Consider the following 13798-nt stretch of genomic DNA (forward strand, 5'->3'; position numbering starts at 1 on the left):
ATAAAGCCTTTCAAAAGAAGAATACACAGCGTTGATATGTACCTACATTTCGTATGTAGCCAAAAATGAAAACGTGTTTAATTAAGGACAATGCTATACAGCCTGGTACCAATGTCCAATCGTAATTACGTAATTAGGGCCATTGTGTACTTACCGTAATGGTGAAATTTCCGCCTTTTTCTCATTATACAAAATGATTTAGCAGACAAACATAGGAATCAACATGGTTTGAATCAAACCTGCTGCACCAACGGTTCACAGAATTGTGGTGTTAGTCACCGATTTAGGACTCTTTTAGTTTAAAAAAAATACAACACTTTAGGTTCCTGTGATATAACGTTGTGAAAAAAGTGGTTAGAGAGGGGATACCGGTACCATAGCATCACAATACAAGAAGATATATCCTTACCCAATGATAAAACTACAAGCGGAACAGCTAATATATTTTAACCAATGATCCACCAAAATGTAGAACAAGTAATATTCTCAGCCAATGATAAACCTACAAGCTGTACAAGTAATATATTTTTAAATCCATGTTTCTTATTGAATATTTAAATGAGGACTGTGATAAGCATTCAGAGGGTGGAGTGAGTGAGTTGGATTTAACGCCGCTTTTAACGGTATTCAAGTGTCAGCTTAATGTGAGAGGAAAGCCCCAAGTGATGCAGGTCTCGGACGTTTACCACTTCGGTGAAACCCACGAGCACGGGTGTGGCGCTGACAAACCTAGAAACATAATCGGGGTGAACCGGGATTCGAACCCACAATCATAGGTTTCTGGCGTGTCCAAGGGACGCAACTCTGCACAGCGAATCGCGGTGCCTTAGACGACTGGGCCACCCGTGCCCCCTTCAGAGGGTGGAACTTTGTGGATAACGTCTGTGTTGTTTGTAACCACGGTTCACTACTACAGGCCAGGCGAAGGCATTATCCTAGTAAAGTCTAACAAATAAGAAAACAGTTGATATCCCTACAAAGTTCACGTCTTATTAAAATGGTCAGGAAAGTGCGCGTCAACAGTTCAAAAGAAACACTACTAACCTAAAAGATGTCCGTACTCCAGCCATTCCCCGGTTCCAGGAGCTAACGCTCATAGTAATCTACCCGGGGTATCAAGTGTGTTCGGGTAGTACCACCATGGATTACAGTTTGGTGTACGTTAAATGATCTCTTATTATCTACCTCCACCTCCAAACACAGACTGTATGTCCCTTAAGCTGGCAAACTCGTGTCAGAGACGCTTCACGGCTCACAACTAAAACGTCATTAACACCCGTGTGTATGTGCCTATGACTGGCACTTCTCCACATTATTGTAAATGTTAACGCATTGAACTGCGGGTCACGTTGTTATATTCTGTGACTGGAGACTGCCATTCTGCTGTCTCGGATTCCAGATGAATATGGGTATTCTTATTGCTTTCAATTGCATCTGGGTGTTGGGAGGACGGGGAGGGGGGAGATTTTGTAGGGGAGGAATGGTGGGCGTGGGGGAGGGGCGGGGGAGGATGTGCGTGGGGAAGGAGGGGTGTGTGGAGGGTGCGGGGAGGAGGAGGGGTGTGAGGAAGGAAGGTTGTAGGGGTGGAAGGGTGTATAGGGGGAGGAAGGTGGGGGGGGATTCGGTGTCAGGGTGTATGTAGGGGCGGTGGAGTCAGCCCTTGGATTCAAGTTGAACAAAGTAATACTTCTTTCTTTCAAGGGCTCATGGGTTTGTGTTTGGGGGATGAGGGACGCGGTTCGGTGCCTGGGTGTAAGCTGGTGGGTAAGAATTGGGGAAGGGGGGTGAGTGTGAGTGTGTGTGTGTGTGTGTGTGTGGGGGGGGGGGGGTTACAGGAGGGTTGCATGTACATGCCGGCTTACCAAGTGTACGCTACAAGCAGATTCTCCTTGTCGCCACATCCTATCATCTACAGGACAACTGGGCTTCATCTCCTCGAAGTTAAATCTTTTTTCCATCAACACGTACATAGATCCAGCCTTAACGCGCTTAACTGAGGCCCTTTGTCGGGAGATCGCCTCCACGAGAGCGAGACACACGAATACATACAGGTAATGCCAGGTAAATAATATCTAGCCAAGGTCCGCATCTCTTTGAAACAATAAACCCATTGATGACACATATTTCTTGCCAGATGTGATATTAGGCTATGGATAAACATTCAGATAAAATGAATAAAGCTAACCTTTCACAGGACGGAGTTTGACTTTTAAGTTTTAAAAGTTATCTTAAAAGTTAAAAGGTTTTATCGTTTGCTGGGTTTACTTCAAAGAAGCTATGTTGGGGTGAGTAACGATGCGGGGGGTGGTATGTAGGCGGAGGGAGTGGGGGGGGGGGGGGGTCTTCATCGTGAGCGTTAGGTTCACAGGGACATACATATTAGTGAAGAAATGATATGGTTAGGGGTTGAAACTGAGATATGTATTTTTATAGAGGAACTGCGGACGGGGAGTCATTTGCATCAGCCAACAGATTGACGAGTTGACGGCCATTGTGTCAGGGGTATAGTCTTACGCTAATACAGCCAGCTCATCCTTGGGATTTCTCGGCGGTCGCCCTTCCAGATTCCGGCTGTTCTTAAACATGCTGGAAGGTCAGAAAGCCATTGTGTTTTGTTGCTTGATGTTTAACGCAGCTCTGAGCAATATTCCAGCTACATAATGGAAGTCAGTAAATAAATGGACCCCCAAACCAGTGACTGACATCATGAGCATCGATATACGTAAATGGGATACGATGATATGCATCAACCAAGTCACGAAGCCTGAGCACGATCCCTTTAGTCGCCTCTTACAAGCAGGGGTTTATGACGGGTGGGGCAGGATTTGCTCATCTTTTCGCGAACACCTGGTGAGGTGAGGTGAGGTGAGGTGAGGTGAGGTGAAATGGGACTTAACGCCGCTTTCAAGATTGTTGCGCTTATACAGCGACGTACATGCACTTGTACTAGTCCGGACTAACGCCGATTTCAAAGTGCTAGCCCACTGAGATACCATGCCGCAGTTTCACATGAATACCCCACTCAGGCACAATATACTGAATCTGATTTGACCCCCTTCCTTTAGCCCTTTAATGCCGAGTGCCATTTCAAGTACCATTTCTGTAAGTCTTTTGGTATGACGCGACCGGGGATCGAACCCCCGACCTCTCCGGACGGACGCTCTACCACTAGACCACGGAGGCGGTCTCGCGAACAGCTGGTATCATCCCCACTTGATAGTGCTTCATAAGAAACATGCTTATGATACAGTGAAAATCCTACAATGGACAATGGACATTTCTTATGATTTTGACACTCTTATCCTTACACACTAAATGGAAACCACAAAGGGTACTTATATTCGTATGGTACACCGCGTGAATTAAAAACACTGACAGCTTAGCCCGTGAGTTTGCTCGTCTCACTGAAATGTCAGGGTTGGAAACTGAATGTCCCCGCTATGACCGCCAATGGACTTACACCCCACATCTATTCCACCATTAAATCGGACTCTACAGAACAGCAATTGCAGAGAGAGACTAGACTCGATAAATCTGTAAAAATATTACCAAGCTCGATTCGTCAAGGATTGGAACGCTACCACACTATATTGATGCAAGTCGCTTCAGGCGTTGTTCAAACATCGTATGTTTTCAAGTACGCGACTTCCAAACTCGAACAATTTTTTATGGCGACGTTTGTGAGAAAACAAACTTACAAAGCGGTCCCTTCGAGTTGCACAACGTTCTCAACGTGCCACAGAGGCCTCAGGTTGTGGGGCCATGTTTGGCTTCAAACCAGCCGTGTGTTGGGGAGGTGTTGAAAATGATTGTCATCCCAATCACGCTATTGATAGCCCAGTCTGTTGTCAAATACATTCAATTTGTACTCCTACCTTCAGTGTATTCTCAAGCATATTTTCACTCAGTAAAATCATTGATTTATTCTGTAGCTAGGCGTGACAGATCGAATCGGAGACCCGAGACAAACAGATTGAAGATTTGATCGATTATCCATTGAAGTGCGTTTAATTTTCGAACATAATTATGTATCTTAGTGACCGAAACACATTTAATAACTTAGCTTGCGCTTTCATAAATTGTCTTTATTAACTCTTCTTACTAGGAAGGGAACTACCCTGGGTGCTTGATCTAATCCGTAACGGGGAACACAGAAATGAAATACCAAATACAAAAAAATATCATTTATCCCTGATATAAAATTACGGCTGTACGACGAATAATGGTAGACTATTAAATGTTTTACTCATATAACTTTTTAATGTTCCCTGGAGACCAAAATCACATAAGCCGAGTTCATAAAAAACACATTTACCATTTCTGTATTGCTTTAAGTTAAAGAATGTCCCTTATATGCATCCTAATGAGGATGAGGATGCCAAAATAGGTGGCTGATTGTGTGTCACCATCTCCCCACGGCGCAGGTTGGAGTCTGTCAACCACTGGTATGTCGTGAACAAACTCTGTGCGGCATAAAACAACATGTATTCGAAATTCAAATCCCAATTCATAAAAAGGATTTTATCGAACCGGGAGAATATGCATCTCAATACTCAGAAATGTTTCTATCAAAGTTGGGACTCCAAATACAAACGAAATAACTCCTCTGCCAATATACATTTGTTGTGTGCTGGGCGCAAGATGCCGATTCATCTCAAAAGCACAAATCACAATATATTCAATGGGGAACCTCTTGGTGGATCTCCTCGTGTTTAGCAATGCATTAGCGGTGTTCATGTTTCGTGCTTTGTCGACAAATTTAGGACTTTGTCTCAAAATAGCCAGGCCTAAGACCACGGCCCACATCGATGTTGTTCAGAAGATTACCCCGTTAGGTGTGGGGTGTAGGGGGGAGAAAAGTCGCTTAGGGGTGTGAAAAAAAAAGAATAGGAATTCCAGAGACTTTTGCTTTTTCAGGTTCAGTGAAACGTTTTACAACGTGTTTGTAATATTTTTAGTTCTAAAGTATTCCGCCATATTCCTTGCACCAAATGAATTCCTGCATTTGCTGGCCGCCTGTTTAGTCAATGACCACACTCCCCTTATTCATGTTTATACAGTGTCGCAACGGTAAAACAAATTCGTATTATTTTCTGTCACTCCTTTTGCTTTAAAAAAAATAAGAATGCGACAAATATTCTTAAGCGTTTCGACATGGAAGGACGTTGATATACTGTGGTAAACACTCGTGTAAGAAATGGCTAAAGAAATACACAGAATATTTAAGAAATAAACGACGAGTGGGAGTTGTTTATCGTACAATAGTGAGTGAGTGAGTGAGTTGGGTTTAGCGCCGCTTTTAACAGTATTCCAGTTATATCGCGGCGTGTCAGCTTAATGTGGGAGGAAAGCCCGAAGTGATGCAGGTCTCAGACGTTTACCACTTCAATGAAACCCACGAGCATGGGTATGGTGCTGACAAACCTAGAAACATAATCGGGGCGAACCGGGATTCGAAAACACAATCATAGGTTTCTGGCGTGCCCAAGGGACGCAACTCTGCACAGCGAATCGCGGCGCTTTACACGACTGGGCCACCCGTGCCCCTTATCGTACAATAAAACACTGCATGAGGGGCGCTTTCAGTGTTTTATTGCACGATAAACAACGACCTCGAGTCGTTTATTTCTTATATGAGATTTCAGCATTATATACAACTTCGTTGAGGATGATGATAAAATGTGCAAGTTTTAAAAATATTTACCCCTATTCTAATAATGATGACTCCCTCAATAGAATCCGACCTCGGCAATGTCGGAGAAGTCCATTTTATGCATAGGTGGATATTGCCCGTATACTCTCATAATCCTCACGTCGATTACCCGTACCTTTTCTCCCAGTACAGATTGTTATATTTCTCCCGCTTTTGGATCCGATCGTTCGGCCATCGCGTTTATTTGCGCTGCCCAGCTACATCTATGGGGAACAACTGACAAGACACTCCCATCTCAAAAATAACGTCGTCCATTATACGACGTCATCAAGTTGTTGCGAGCGCATGTTCGACTCTCCAGAAATGACGTCATGATAGAACAATGTTTTATCGTGAAATAAACCACATTTCGTTCTTCATTGTTCTTTGCGCCCGTGGTTTATTCTCCCTGCAGTGTTTTATCGTACGATAAACAACGACCACGAGTCTTTTATTTCTTAAATATATAAGGAAATGAAAGGATATATACAGATTTTTATATACTCGTGTCAGTAGTAAGTGAGTATTATTTTATGCCGCTTTTAACGATACACCAGCCACATCACGGCGGGGGCCCCCACAGTGTACCCATATCGGGAATCGAACCCGGGACTCTATCAATCAGCCTATCTTGTATCACTGAAATTCGTTTCAATAATGATATCGTTTTATGTCTCGTTCTAATCAAAATCAAGTCGTAGGGTTTGGGGGGCACGGGTGGCCCAGTCGTCTAAGGCGCCGCGATTCGCTGTGCAGAGTTGCGTCCCTTGGGCACGTCAGAAACCTGTGATTGTGGGTTCGAACCCGGTTCGCCCAGATTATGTTTCTAGCTTTGTCAGCACCATACCCGTGCTCGTGGGTTTCAACGAAGTGGTAAACGTCCGAGACCTGCATCACTTCGGGCTTTCCTCCCACATTAAGCTGACACGCCGTGATATAACTGGAATACTGTTCAAAGCGGCGTTAAACCCAACTCACTCACTCACTCACTCGTAGGGTTTGATCAAAGCATGACAACAAAACAACACTCAGCCATTGCCAGGCACCCCTATTGACGCCAATAACGCAGACAGAGGAACTCATAACGCCAAACCTTCTACTTCATTTTCCTAGTATAAAGTGGCCATTATTACTCCTATCAGCGTCCCGCCTATTGGTCAACACGCCATTGTTGATAGTGCGGGCCATTCTACTTTTATCATATTGTATATAATAGATAGGTAAACACGCAACTCCCCGGGTGGTAGGGGACTTTCGGGTGTTTGTGGGATCAACAGCTCCTCGGACGAAAGGTCCTCATAAGTCTTTATCACGACTTAACGGTATCGGGTCTGGAATCCCACTGGTATTAGCGCTCTGGGATATGATAAACCCGCTAGTGGGTGCTGGCATGTTTGATGAGGGTATTTATTTATCCCTGATAGAACTGAGAACAGTTATTGTGTTGAGATAGACTTGACCATGTGAGTCTTAATAAACATGTTGCTACGTAATGGTTGGTCAATTTTGTCCAGCATCTATACAGACACATAAATTCGATTTTTGGTAATATTTTTTTAAATGGCCACATAAAACAAATTATGTTGTTTTGCGTATATAGGACTGAGGAAACACAAGAGGACAGCAAACGGAGATTGTTTGTTTGTTTGCTGCTTAACGCCGCACCCAGCAATATTCAAGCTATATGACGGCGGTCTTTTAATAATTGAGTCTGGACACGACAATCCAGTGATTGACATCATGAGCATCGATCTACGCAAATGGGATACCATGAAAAGCATCAACCAAGTCAGCGAGCCTGGCCGCCCGATCCCGTTAGTCGCCTCTTACGACAACTATAGTCGCCTTTTACGGCAAACATGGGTTGCTAAGACCTATTCTAACCCGGATCTTCACGGGTAAGTAAATGGTGTACGTGTATTGTGTAGTTACCTTTATTAACTTAAAATATAGCTGATCATGCTAAAGTTGCATGGCAACATGGGATACTGTTTGTATGACACCCTCTCCAAGAACAAGTCACACACATTTAGGCGCCACACTCGGAATATCCCAACCAGCTGTTGACTAGCATATGACATTCAATCGTCATACAGTAAACTACGGTTATAACGAACTCAAAGGGACTACTAATTTTAGTTCGTTATAGCCGTAGTTCGTTATAAGCATATATACAGCATAACTACAGCAAATAGTGGGGACCAAAAAGTAAGTTCGTTATATCCGTCAGTTCGTTATAAGCGTGTTCGTTATAACCGTAGTTTACTGTAGCTGAATGTGATGAGTGGAAAATGCATCCATTATCATGAACATGATGATAATCAGAGAGTTCTAAAGATAGATAGCAATTCTTAATCTTTCATAAAAAGAGTACCTTTACATATCATGTAATAATAATAATAACAATAATAAGAAGAAGTCTATTTCTTCAGCCTAAAATCCACATCACTGAGAGATATGCTCGATGTTAATATATTTTAGTATACTAATGAGTGAGTTGGGTTTAACGCCGCTTTTAACAGTATTCCAGTTATATCACGGCGTGTCAGCTTAATGTGGGGGGGAAGCCCGAAGTGATGCAGGCCTCAGACGTTTACCACTTCGGTGAAACCCACGAGCACGGGTATGGTGCTGACAAACCTAAAAACATAATCGGGGTGAACCGGGACTCGAACCCACAATCATAGGTTTCTTGCGTGCCCAAGGGACGCAACTCTGCACAGCGAATCGCGGCGCCTTAGAGGACTGGGCCAACCGTGCCCCCTAGTATACTAATGATTGCAATGGGAGTGAGTTGTGTTTTTCGCCTTTAGCTATATTCCAGCAATATCACGTAGCGGATGCCAGAAAAGGGCTTTACAAATTGTGTGGATTGGTTAGTTGTTTTACGCCGCACTCCGCAATATTCCAGTTTTATGACGTAGGTCAATGTGTGGAATCGAAACCAAGCATTCAGTGTGAGGACGAATACGATAACCACAAGGCCACCATAGCATTCAAAAACATAAAATGTCAAGAATACGTTACTTACAGACACAATTGTGACGACGACGGGCAGTTCACTGACCATCACAAACCATGGTCTGCATGCGCCAGGCCCAAACATCTGCTCTTCTCCGTGACTGTACGAAGTCACTAAACAGTCCATAGTGAGGGTTTGAAATCCCTTAACTACACACCACTTAAACCCAACACCTGCCGTACCCCGTGCCTTCCCTGGACTACACAGACGCGGCAACAGGTGATTCTATATAGCTTTACAATACATAGACATCAAAGGACATGCCGCCTACGTGCCTGGCTAGCCGCAGCCAACACATATACTTCGTAATTACAAAGCGCGACTCTCGACGCGTAGATCAGTGGCACGGCCTAACCTTTGTTTCAAATCAGGTAAACATAAATCAGATATCTGTGAATGAGTCTTTGACCGATATAATAATATGTATTGATATTCTGAGTGAGCTTTTTTACGCCATTTTGAAAAGTATGTTAATACTACATTATGAGTGTAGCACGGTTAACTACCTTATAAGGAGTTATCTCAGGGTTATATACTAATATAAGTTAAGCATTTCCATCACCAGGGTTATACAAGTAAACATCTCACATCACCAGGGTTATATTATATACGTTAAGCGTCTGCACCTCTAGGGTTATATACGTTAAGCGTCTGCACCTCTAGGGTTATATACGTTAAGTGTCTGCACCGCTAGGGTTATATACGTTAAGCGTCTCCACCGCTAGGGTTATATACGTCAAGCGTCTGCACCTCTAGGGTTATATACGTTATGCATCTGCACCTCTAGGGTTATATACGTTTAGCGTCTGCACCTCTAGGGTTATATACGTTATGCGTCTGCACCTCCAGGGTTATATACGTTAAGCGTCTGCACCTCTAGGGTTATATACGTTAAGCGTCTGCACCTCTAGGGTTATATACGTTTAGCGTCTGCACCTCTAGGGTTATATACGTTTAGCGTCTGCACCTCTAGGGTTATATACGTTTAGCGTCTGCACCTCTAGGGTTATATGGGTTAAGCGTCTGCACCTCTAGGGTTATATACGTTTAGCGCCTGCACCTCTAGGGTTATATACGTTTAGCGCCTGCACCTCTAGGGTTATATACGTTTAGCGTCTCCATCACTCGATTTGATATTTCACAGGCCTCATTATCAAAAGAGTTATGTCATATAATCCAAGTTTCGGCATCACGAGGGCTATACTATGCTGCACTAGTTATATCATATTGGATAACACTCTTCATCATTGAGGTAATATAATATAATCCCTCTTCATCACTGGGGTTATATTGTATAATCCTCTGCATAACTGGGGTTATATTGCAAAAGACTCTGCATCATTAGGTTTCATTGTATTATCCCCTGCATTACTAGGGTTTTATTGTATTATCCCCTGCATAACTAGGGTTATATTGCATAACACTCGGCATCACTTGGGTTTTATTGTATTATCCCCTGCATAACTAGGGTTATATTGTATTATCCCCTGCAAAACTAGGTTTATATTGTATTATCTCCTGCAAAACTAGGGTTATATTGTATTATCCCCTGCATCACTAGGGTTTTATTGTATTATCCCCTGCATAACTAGGGTTATATTGTATAACACTCTGCATCACTCGGGTTAAAAATGTATTATCCCCTGAATAACTAGGGTTATATTGCATAACACTCTGCATCACAAGCGGTATATGACATACGCCCCTTCATCACCTGGGTTATATCATATTAACATCTTCATCACGAGGGTTATATTGTGTATTGCGCTTCAACACTAGGTTATATGACCTAAGCCCTTTCATCACAAGAGTTATGCTTTATAAGCTATAGATCTGTATCATTTGGTTTTAAAATCGATCTACCCTGTGTCAGTTTCAATCAGCTGTCGTCGCCATATTCAAAATAGGAGTCAATATAAAAGTTATGCGGGTTGTGTGTTTTTGTAGAGAATAATATGTGAATGAGCATACTCAAATTTGGTAATTTGATTATAATTTGGAGAAATCCTTTTCAAGTGTTTCATTAAACTGCAGTAAAATTAATAATTGAGTTCTACTGCCATTTCTAACTCCCTGCTAGAACTAGTGTCTTACCTGGCTTGGTGTACATATCCAACAAAGACTACTACCCAATGAGAAGCCAGTTCCAGATCAGCTGATGAGATTACAGCTTCACAAGGCAATGAATCCACATATTAATTATCCTACGAAACCTGCACCTTCGTTTGTCGGTGACAGTAGGAATAACGGTGTCTGAAACTCAGTCCCATATCAACCTATCTGATGGGGGGTTAACGTTTGTCTGCTAGCAGCCATGTTTGTGAAAATGACCAATCTAGGGACTGACAAATATTGTCAAACAGCGCATGACATTGTTTGATAACACCAACACTCAACGGCACGAAGGGCAAGTCCACTGCAACAGGAGGGGCGTAAGCATATTGACAGTGCTGAGAAGATGCTAAATACGCGTATGCGCGTTTAAGAAAATTAAAACCAAAAGTATTTAAATTGAGGCGGTGTGTAATGAAATTATACCTGGGTAAACACTTGGCTTCTGTAGATTATGTGTGTCATATGTCTCTGTATTCACCACACAATGCGTCAACGCGGTGAAATAAACACAATATGAATACACAAGTCACTGACTTCTCACCATAATAAGAGGTATTCCGAGTACATACCTTCACGTCATAAATTCCATTTCTCCTCAATAATGTTGTTTTGTGTACGGGTAAGCGAGCTTCGCATGGCCGGTGTACTGAATTACTCTTAGAAGAAGCTATACCAACTGTGGTGATAGGAGTGTCGATATTACAGCGGACAGAACGTCCGTGTTGGTCAAGGGCGGATATAGAACCGTCAAGCTTGGATTTCATAACCTGTAACGTGTAGAGTGAGTGATTGGCGTTTAACGCCGTTACGAACAGAATGTCAGGATATAGCGCCGTCTTGTCTTGATAAGGGAGGAAAGGATGCAGGTCTCGGACCTTTACCTTTGGTGAAACCCACCAGCAAGGGTATGGTGCTGTCAAACATAGAAACGTTATCAGGGAGAATTGGGATTCAAACCCATGACTTAAGCTTCTGCCCGAGAAAGAGAGAAACAGGTGGGCGGGGCGGAGGAAGCGGACACAGGTGGGCGGAGGAAGCGGAAACAGGTGGGCGGGGCGGAGGAAGCGGACACAGGTGGGCGGAGGAAGCGGAAACAGGTGGGCGGGGCGGAGGAAGCGGACACAGGTGGGCGGAGGAAGCGGACACAGGTGGGCGGAGGAAGCGGAAACAGGTGGGCGGGGCGGAGGAAGCGGACACAGGTGGGCGGGGCGGAGGAAGCGGACACAGGTGGGCGGGGCGGAGGAAGCGGACACAGGTGGGCGGAGGAAGCGGAAACAGGTGGGCGGGGCGGAGGAAGCGGACACAGGTGGGCGGAGGAAGCGGAAGCAGTTGGGACGGGCGGAGGAAGCGGAAACAGGTGGGCGGGGCGGAGGAAGCGGACACAGGTGGGCGGAGGAAGCGGAAACAGGTGGGCGGGGCGGAGGAAGCGGACACAGGTGGGCGGAGGAAGCGGACACAGGTGGGCGGAGGAAGCGGAAACAGGTGGGCGGGGCGGAGGAAGCGGACACAGGTGGGCGGGGCGGAGGAAGCGGACACAGGTGGGCGGGGCGGAGGAAGCGGACACAGGTGGGCGGAGGAAGCGGAAACAGGTGGGCGGGGCGGAGGAAGCGGACACAGGTGGGCGGAGGAAGCGGACAGGTGGGCGGAGGAAGCGGAAACAGGTGGGCGGGGCGGAGGAAGCGGACACAGGTGGGCGGGGCGGAGGAAGCGGACACAGGTGGGCGGGGCGGAGGAAGCGGACACAGGTGGGCGGAGGAAGCGGAAGCAGTTGGGACGGGCGGAGGAAGCGGAAACAGGTGGGCGGGGCGGAGGAAGCGGACACAAGTGGGCGGAGGAAGCGGACACAGGTGGGCGGAGGAAGCGGAAACAGGTGGGCGGGGCGGAGGAAGCGGACACAGGTGGGCGGAGGAAGCGGACACAGGTGGGCGGGGCGGAGGAAGCGGAAACAGGTGGGCGGGGCGGAGGAAGCGGACACAGGTGGGCGGGGCGGAGGAAGCGGACACAGGTGGGCGGGGCGGAGGAAGCGGACACAGGTGGGCGGAGGAAGCGGAAACAGGTGGGCGGAGGAAGCGGACACAGGTGGGCGGAGGAAGCGGAAACAGGTGGGCGGGGCGGAGGAAGCGGACACAGGTGGGCGGGGCGGAGGAAGCGGACACAGGTGGGCGGGGCGGAGGAAGCGGACACAGGTGGGCGGAGGAAGCGGAAGCAGTTGGGACGGGCGGAGGAAGCGGAAACAGGTGGACGGGGCGGAGGAAGCGGACACAAGTGGGCGGAGGAAGCGGACACAGGTGGGCGGAGGAAGCGGAAACAGGTGGGCGGGGCGGAGGAAGCGGACACAGGTGGGCGGAGGAAGCGGAACAGGTGGGCGGGGCGGAGGAAGCGGACACAGGTGGGCGGAGGAAGCTGAAGCAGTTGGGACGGGCGGAGGAAGCGGACACAGGTGGGCGGGCGGAGGAAGCGGACACTTTTGGCGGAGGAAGCGGAAACAGGTGGGCGGGGCGGAGGAAGCGGAAACAGGTGGGCGGGGCGGAGGAAGCGGACACAGGTGGGCGGAGGAAGCGGAAACAGGTGGGCGGGGCGGAGGAAGCGGACACAGGTGGGCGGGGCGGAGGAAGCGGACACAGGTGGGCGGGGCGTGGGGAGCGGCGTAGGGAGCGGAAACAGGTAGGAGGGGCGTAGGGAGCCGAATCAGTTGGGAGGGTCGGAGGGAACGGAAACAGGTAGGAGGGTGGGAGGGAGCGGAAACAGGTGAGAGGGACGGAGAGAACGGAAACGGGTGAGAGGGACGGAGAGAACGGAAACGGGTGGGAGGGACGGAGAGAACGGAAACGGGTCGGAGGATCGGAGAGAACGGAAACAGGTGGGAAGGACGGAGAGAACGGAAACGGGTGGGAGGGGCTGAGTGAACGGAAGAAAGTGAGAGGGGCGGAGTGATCGGAAACAGGTGGGAGGGGCGGAGGGATCGGATA

The 13798-nt window shown here is 46.8% G+C and overlaps 1 protein-coding gene across 1 annotated transcript; it reads left to right on the forward strand.

Annotated features, from left to right (window-relative positions):
• Positions 1-1480: 1480 nt before the first annotated feature.
• Positions 1481-13480, forward strand: LOC124149547 (glycine-rich cell wall structural protein 1.8-like). The gene is made up of 2 exons (XM_048395051.1): positions 1481-1577; positions 11799-13480. The coding sequence occupies exons 1-2, from the start codon at positions 1481-1483 to the stop codon at positions 13478-13480; spliced, it is 1779 nt and encodes a 592-aa protein (XP_048251008.1).
• Positions 13481-13798: the final 318 nt, after the last annotated feature.

This window comes from Haliotis rufescens, unplaced genomic scaffold (assembly GCF_023055435.1).
Source record: "Haliotis rufescens isolate VD_foot unplaced genomic scaffold, xgHalRufe1.0.p SCAF_139, whole genome shotgun sequence".
Classification (NCBI taxonomy): Eukaryota; Metazoa; Mollusca; class Gastropoda; order Lepetellida; family Haliotidae; genus Haliotis; species Haliotis rufescens.

What these genes read in the sequence shown, in the direction of transcription:
- LOC124149547 (XM_048395051.1), top strand. Translation starts at nt 1,481, where the DNA reads ATGGTGGGCGTGGGGGAGGGGCGGGGGAGGATGTGCGTGGGGAAGGAG. An exon ending in GGGTGTGAGGAAGGAAGGTT is followed by an intron (nt 1,578 to 11,798) that starts GTAGGGGTGGAA and finishes CCATGACTTAAG; the next exon opens with CTTCTGCCCGAGAAAGAGAG.